Source organism: Vespa mandarinia, chromosome 4 (assembly GCF_050613455.1).
Source record: "Vespa mandarinia isolate Hongniang chromosome 4, ASM5061345v1, whole genome shotgun sequence".
Taxonomy (NCBI): domain Eukaryota; kingdom Metazoa; phylum Arthropoda; class Insecta; order Hymenoptera; family Vespidae; genus Vespa; species Vespa mandarinia.
This window is the reverse complement of record NC_140813.1, coordinates 8293035-8301194: the sequence shown is the minus strand read 5'-3', so window position 1 is coordinate 8301194 and position 8160 is coordinate 8293035. Positions and strand designations below refer to the sequence as shown.

The 8160-nt window shown below is 31.1% G+C and overlaps 1 protein-coding gene across 1 annotated transcript; it reads left to right on the top strand.

Moving 5' to 3' along the window:
- The first annotated feature begins 387 nt into the window (after window positions 1-387).
- On the top strand, window positions 388-6279 carry crm (cramped chromatin regulator). Its single transcript, XM_035869421.2, has 10 exons — window positions 388-902; window positions 1041-1301; window positions 1432-1635; window positions 3057-3247; window positions 3435-3932; window positions 4308-4460; window positions 4612-4755; window positions 4850-5212; window positions 5854-5967; window positions 6051-6279. The coding sequence occupies exons 1-10, from the start codon at window positions 689-691 to the stop codon at window positions 6162-6164; spliced, it is 2256 nt and encodes a 751-aa protein (XP_035725314.1). The 5' UTR covers window positions 388-688; the 3' UTR covers window positions 6165-6279.
- Window positions 6280-8160: the final 1881 nt, after the last annotated feature.

Below are 8160 nucleotides of genomic sequence, written 5' to 3'. Positions count from 1 at the left end.
TTTTTCAGTATGTTTTTCAGTATCTATAAAATTTATCGATAAGTAATAATTCGTTCGTAATTGAAAAATAAATTATAAAATGTAATCACTATGTATGTATTTGAATTCAATGAATTCTTTAACCTAATGATCAAACAAATGAATTTATTTTACCTTGGAGATAATATGAATCAATATGAAATTAATATGAATAAAAAAACATAATATTTAATATAAATCTGCATTACCGATATACAATAATTTATTATTATCAAGGATAATATATTTTTCAAAAAAGGATTTAAAAGAATGATTTTAAATATTAAAGCTGATATATTACCGACATAGTTCTATCAAGTTTTAAGAATATTCTGATAGATGGTGTTGAGTATCAAGACTGAAGTTCATCTCTGATAGTTGTAATGAAAAGTTGACGTTTATAGTAGTGAATTTATAATTTACAATGTCAAATAAAATGTTTCTCGGATTATTTTAAGTTCTAATTAATCAGTTAACTCTATGTTTCTGTCGCTTTTCAAAAATCATATTTTTATTAGTTCATTTAGTCAGCAAAGACGTGATCGATGTATCAACAAAAAGACCTGCTGATCTTTTCGCGAACGTTTATATTTGTGGATCGTTTTGTTGACGTTAAAAACGTCAACTATACTTTTTATCAATATATTTCCTTTTTATATTCTGTTGCATTATGAATTGCGTCATGAAAATCGACGAACGTGAACGTCAAGCAAGTACAATGAGTTTAAAAAAAGAAGAAACATCTTTGACAGTGTCAATAACAGAACCATGTTCTGAAATGAAAACTATTACGGACTCCAAAAGTCCACAAATTCGTATTGTTCGTGGTACTAAGAAATTTAAAGTAGATAATACTGACTGTACTAATTGTAACGAAAAAAAAGGTTAGCATCTGATGTTTAATTGTTTTTATTGATTGATTGCATTTAATATATTTATAATTATATTCATTACGTATATTTATTGAAATCAATTATGATTTATTTATTCTAATATAAAGAAACTTTTTTTGAAAATTTTAGATTTCAAGGAAGATGACAACGCAGAAACAAAAGTAAGATCTTTAAAGCGATCTTGTGAACTGTGGTCGATGGAGGATAAAAGTGCTTTTTTTAAAGCTCTCAAAGAATATGGCAAAGATTTTGATGCTCTTCAGAATTTTTTTCAAACTCAAGGAAAGAGAAAAGGCCTTTCTGATCCTATGATTAAAAACAAAGAACAAATAAGGCATTTTTATTATCGAACATGGCTAAAAATATCAAAGCATCTTAAATTTTCAGAAGGTTAGTACACACTTAAATGTGATATCATATTATTAATATAATATCATTAATTTATAGTTTTCTCTGTTTTTAAAAAAACAAAATGTGTGAATATTAGAAATATATGTTAAAAATGATCTTTGTATTACAGATGTAAAAAAAACCTCGCAAGAATTATATGGTTTAATTAATTATGGTGAACTAAGAAGAAAATTGCCTCGTACACATGAGAGAGTTAATTTAAAATTAAATGAATTGATTTATTGGGGATCTACACAAGTAAGACTTCAAGGAAAAACAATGAGGATAAAAACACCGATATGTAAAGCTTTAAGAAAATTGAACCAGTTGGAAGGTAAGTAAAGAATATTCATTATTATTTTTATACAGAAAGTATGCAAAAGTATAATCGACAAACAATATAACCGAATAAGTTCTAAATAAAGATAGAAATTTACTAAACTGTATGCCTGACATGATTTGGTAAAGCTATGTGTATATTTATATGTGGATAACAGGATAATTAAAAACTCCCTTATGAATAAACAACAATCAATAATTAAAAGATCAAATGAAAAAGTATATTCAATAAAATAGCGAGTAAACGTATACAACCATAATAGTTAGAAAAAAAGAAAATTTATTGCGTTGAATTTATTTCTCTTAATCAAGGATTTTTAGATCAGTATGATTTCTATCATAAAATTCATAATATATCTTGACTCTACAGGATTTACATAAAGTTTGGTAACATTTTAAATGGTTTGTTGTATCAGGACTACATATATTACTTTCATCTGCATATCATTTTTAAGAGAAACTATCAAAGTTTGTTGGATATCACATCATATTGTAGAGATTCAATGTGAAAATCTCGTATGATACAGATATTCACAAGATAATTCAATTCTTACTATATTCTCCCTAATTCCCTAATATATTTTGTGCAATGGTAGCTTCTTGTATTTTCTATTTGAATTTTTATTTATCGCGTGGTAAAAACATGCAATCCTTTGTCTATCCCCATAGAAAGAAGTCACACATTTGGTCAAAACAGATGACTTTGATGAATGTGTCATGGAACATCTGTCTCTTTCTTAAGCATATCCGATTCAATGCTGAGACATTTCTGTATTCAGGTATGCACGAATATTACTAGGGAAAGAGAAAAGAATCTTTCTATGTTTGAGGCATCAACCATTGTTGCAACATGTCCAGGTACGAGTGTCCAATTACAGTGGTCTCGGCAAATAAAAAAAAACCATGAAGTTTTCGTTGTAACAATACATTCACCTTTGGCGAATCATACTGTTATTTAATAATTTATTGATATTCAATAATTGTGTCCAAATAAAAAATTTATTATTGTTAATATTCCCGTTTATGTAAAATGTTGTTTCGTTGCTGAAAATTAAACGTTTCATAAAGTCGTTATTCCTTTCTGCCTATTGTTACAGTTGCCAACGAAACTGGAAACTACAGTTGAATAACGAAACTATAAGCTTTGTCGATAAATACGATAAAAATTTTCAAAGTTTTTTTCGAAGTGATATGAGTGGGAGTATGATATTGTATGTAGTCCTTGTGCAACAAATCATAAAATATTACGATTACAGTATTACGATCGTTTACGATCAAAAGCAAGAAAAAAATATTCTATATCTTCACTTCTATCCATAATCACTAATCTATCCTAGCACATGATCCTTATCCACGTCCACGGCAAGTTATCCTGAAATGAAGAAAATAAAAGTAAGAAGATCATCGATTTCGTAGATTGGCAGGAAGATATAAAGCTCCCGCCTAGGGTAACCGTAGAATTAAGGCCTCGCAATAATATGGCATGGTGGAGGGTTCAGGCTTCTTCGATGAATCCAAGGGTACGTACCCTTCTACCGATACAAAGACGTCTCTCTAGCTTGCTAATATTCTTGCAACAACGATGGCAGCCCTCGAAATACAAAACTGTATCCTTTTTATTTTCTCATAGACGATTCATGCGATATTATTTTAATTTTATTTGAGGAACATTCGGCAATTTCATTTTTCTTTTCTTTTGTTTTTTTTTTTTGTTTTTTTTTTTTTTTTTTTTTTTACGAAACAAAGTATCCTTGATAAATGAGAATGAATCCTTACATGAAAATTTTTATATAGTATATCAATACAGAGAACGTAAATATAGAAGATTTAAAAGATACTCGTCTGTTGCGTCTTGCACCGCCAGAAGGTTGCAAAATTGCTTTGCCTATGGTGAATCTAGGCGAGTATTTGACAAGCAATAGCGTTAGTTTGAACTCGTACGAAAGGCGTCTCGGATTGAAAAGTTCACGAACTGAGTTGTTGGGAGCAGTGCAATACTTGAAGGGTGTCAATAAGAAAGGAATAAAAAGATATAGGTTGGACAAAAGATGTTTAGAAAGGACAACGAGTGATCAGTGTGCACCAAACGATAACAATAGTGATGTTGATCTTAATGATACGACTGGGAGTGTATACGATAAATCTGCGGTTCTAAATAACGAAAAGAAATCTTCCATGGAACAGGCAATTGAACTACATAGATATCCAGGCAGGGAAACGGTTGATAGGATTCGTAGAGGTTGGAATATTGAGGAAACGAATACGATGACGATGGGTGATTTATTTCTTATGGTACTGATTTTAATAAAATTCATTTAAGCATTAAATTATTTTAACCCTTTTTTATTTCTTCTTTTCATTTAACCATTCAGCGATTCGTTTCTATAGTCAGATGTAAACCATATATTTGATAATTTATTATTTTTAATTTAACACCTTCTTAATTATAGAATTTGTACAAAAAAAAAAAAAAAAAAGAAAAAAAACAATTTTGTTCCCTACACATACGATAACGTTAAAAGTTGAAGAATTTTCAGATATTTTAAAGTTGTAGTAAATGAGGCAACATACATAGTCTATCAAAAAAACATTGAAGGGTTAAACACGATATGCAATTTGATCGACACGTTAGAAAACGTATAGTTCTAATTCATCAAATTCCGACAGTTTGGACGCGAGTCGAAGATAACTCTAGAGTATTGGTGGGACTCACAGCCATGGAGAGAACACACAACGGAAACATCATTAGGAGACCATAGTCTCTGTTTGGCTTTACAGAAACTTTTGTCTTTAGCGAAACACAATTATGGAACGAACAAAGTAAGACATGTTCTAATCACTTCTATTTCTAGTCAATTAAAGTAAAACGAATTAATAGAGATTAAATTAATAGAGATTTCTCTCTCTCTCTCTCTCTCTCTTTTTTTCTCTTTCTTTCGGTCTCTTTTTCTCTGTCTCTCTTTTTATCTAGGTCTACGATAATGCGTCGGGAAGTAACGAGACTGTGATCTCGTCGCGTGTACTTTCGAGCAAAGAGTCGGCTTTTAGGAGACCGCTGATACCACAAACTTATCACAAAATCGGAGCACCTGATGCTTTTAAAACTCAACTTGACGTAAGTTCCTTACCTTTTTCCTTTGCTTTCAAACGTCTTTTCTCTTTCGTTAAATACTTGAATATAAATTTTTTGTTTTCTCTCTTTTGTATAGAAATTTAAAACGCGTTTTTGTAAGAGAGGCAGAACAGTCAGACAAAAGAGTCTAATCGTTCAAAGGTTATTGCCGATAACGCCTAGTGGCAACGTTCAATCGGAAAATGTGATTTTGTCTGATACACCGATGACCAGTCAAAGTAATAATACTAGTAATATTAATAATAATAATAATAGTAATAATCCATTGGTGGACGGTAGCGTTATCCAGGATGACAAAATATCGGAGGTGGAAGAGCAAAGAAATAAAAATTTCTTACCGATGGATGGCATCGAACCGGAGTCTAATCCGAAACCAACGAATTCTATTATAACCAGTGCTACGCAAATACTTAAAGAAGGTGAATGGTTGAATAGCGAGGTCAGTATGCACGAACGAACACTCAAGATATATAATACGGTTGAAGATATATACGCTTACTTCCCCCATGAGACGGCAATATACATACATATGTAATGTACTTTATACCCTTCATATCTTTTATAAAAATCATAAAAGCTGACAAAGATCGACGTTCGTGGCCAAGTGAAAATTAGTAAGACACTATGAGACTTCGAAGGGTTACTTCGAGGGTTGAATTTGCATTTCTTTGATCTTAAATGCCGATAACATTTATATTTGCTGAGGCTCTGCTTTAAAATCCTTTCCTTCAGCAAATATACATATACAAGTACATATATTATGTCCTAATCATTTTTCAACATACATGGGTTAATACTTTTTTTTTTTATAAGAAATATCGAGCTGCATCAACCAATGAAATCAAGAGCATATGATTCTATTAAAAAAGAAAAAAACATAATTATCTTTTATATGTCCTTTACGCGTCCATCTACGCGTATGACTTGTGAAAACGAAATTTCTTCATATCTATAAAAAGAAAGGAGATATTCAAAATGATTAAAGTTATTACCCAACCCTATATATGTACATGTATATAAGGATATCCATAGAATTTCGATTATTGTTATCTCTGTTACGATTTTATTGAACGATTTTAGGTCGCTGATTTCTCGTTAAGCAGCTTTCTAGGGCAGCTAGAATCACCGTTAAAAGGCTCTCAAAGAAGTCAAGTTGGAGGACATACCGTTGAGGACGTTCGACCCTCTTCAGACGTAATTATAATTACATGGAATAAACAGGAAACTTATATGTCGTATTGTAGGAAAAATTAATTCCTGGTCACGTATCATTTCAGGTTGTATCGCACATGCAATGTCTGATGGCCGAAAACAGCGTGGATTACATGGCCAAATTCGCAAATCTTGCATCACAAATCGCGGATGACGAGCATAAAGCGCAAATATTGTAACGCAAAACTGGTACCTGACTTGACGACATGATGTTACATTTATAATTAGAATCATCGATATTCTCACATTTATATAGTGTATACACGTGTGTCTAAAAGCATAATAAACGTTATTTATTCCACTTTTATTTTTACAACTGGTCATTATTGTTCTTTACGATAATTTTCTTTATGATATTTATTCTTCTTGATAATTTAAAATTATCGGGAATATTCCTTTACTACCAGCTTTATTAATGAATGTGAATAACTTCGAATGTATCCCATCAACAAAAGACAATTTTTCAAATTTTCCTCGAGTAAAAAAAAAGTACTTATCTTTGCAAAGAAATGAAAATTTAAATGTCATATAAAATTACATTTTATATAAAAAAATTTTACAGAATCTTTGCCCTTAGATGAATGCGCTGAGTTATCATTTAGTTGAGAGTGAAGAGACATATGTACGTCTAGTCCGTTCCAAATAGACTTTTCTCGGATCTTGATACATTCTGTCAACTTTTTACCTCTCACTTTGGATGCTGATCTGTCCAAACGCTTCAGAATTGCTTCGCTCAGACTCGTCAGAACTTGATATAGATCTTATTGTTAGAAATAAGAGATTTCTTGCGTGCGTATACAGTAATACATATTTACACACCTACATGCATATATGTACATATGTATGAAAGAATATGTAACGAAAAAGTTGCAATCGATGCCATTGCAGTCGATGCCATTACAATTTGGATTTATAAAATTTGAATAACGTCGAACGCATGATTTTTTCTCTTTTTGCATTTAGATAAGAGCGGTACGCTTTTTTTTTATTTAATTTTTATCGCGTATTCACAGAATCGATATTCTTTTAATAGACTTTTCAAACGATCAATTTATTATAAATTTAGATCGAAATTGGGTCACTTTAGGATTACGATGAAACAATTACGATGCCCGTATTCAGTATTGCGGTATCTCTGCGATAAAAGTGCGAGCATAGTCGATTACTTTGTAATAAATATATTTACTACATTAAATTCTATAAATATATTTTTGATAAAATTACTCGAAATTAATAGATTTATAACAAAGTCACCTATAAGACATAATTAAAAGTTTATTCGTTCGTTAAAAGAACGGGTCCATCGAATTATCCGATACTTTCTCGGAAAGTTCATTCTTCGTAGCTACGCTCAGAGATAGGTTTTGTGCTCTTGAAGGATGGTTCTAATCGAACAATGTTTAACAGTTCAACTTTCATCTTACAATTAGACGTTTCATTATTCTTCTTCGATAAGAAAAAAAAAATGTATAAAAAGAAGAAAAAAAAAAATAAGAAAATTAACGAGATCAAAGAAAATGCTGTTTTCTGTCTTAATAACAACAACAACAACAATTATAACTACAACAATAACAACAACACTAACAACAACAACAACAACAACAACAATAACAATAATAATAATAATAATAGTAATAATAATAAATAATAATAATAGTAATAAGAAAAATGAAAAGAATCTTCAAATATTCCATAAAAAAAACAATGAATTCTCAGAGAAATCTCTGGAAAGATGAAACGTGTGAAAACTTCGTATAGAGAGAGAGAGAGAGAGAGAGAGAGAGAGAGAGAGAAAGAGAAAGAGAGAGAAAGAGAGAGAGAGAGGAAGGGAGGGAGAGAAAAAGAGACATGCAAATAATCTATGTCAAGAAATAAGAACAGCAAGGGTGTAAGAAAAAAGGAAAAAAGAAAGTGAAATGAAAATAAAAGAAAAGAAACAGGTTATCGCCGAGAGATTTTCTTTATCTCGCTTATGATCGAAAAAAGACGAGTAGTTCATCTCGAATGCGTGCCAATGCATTGCGAAAAGAGAAAATGAGAAAATGAGAGAGTGGAGGAAAGAAGGAAGGAACAAAGTGCGCGAAGTTTAGAAGGCCGATCTGCGCAAGTACAGGTGGTGCAAGTTCGAGGATATAAAGAGCCGAAGCTCGATCTGTTAGTGCGCATTTTGTGCTT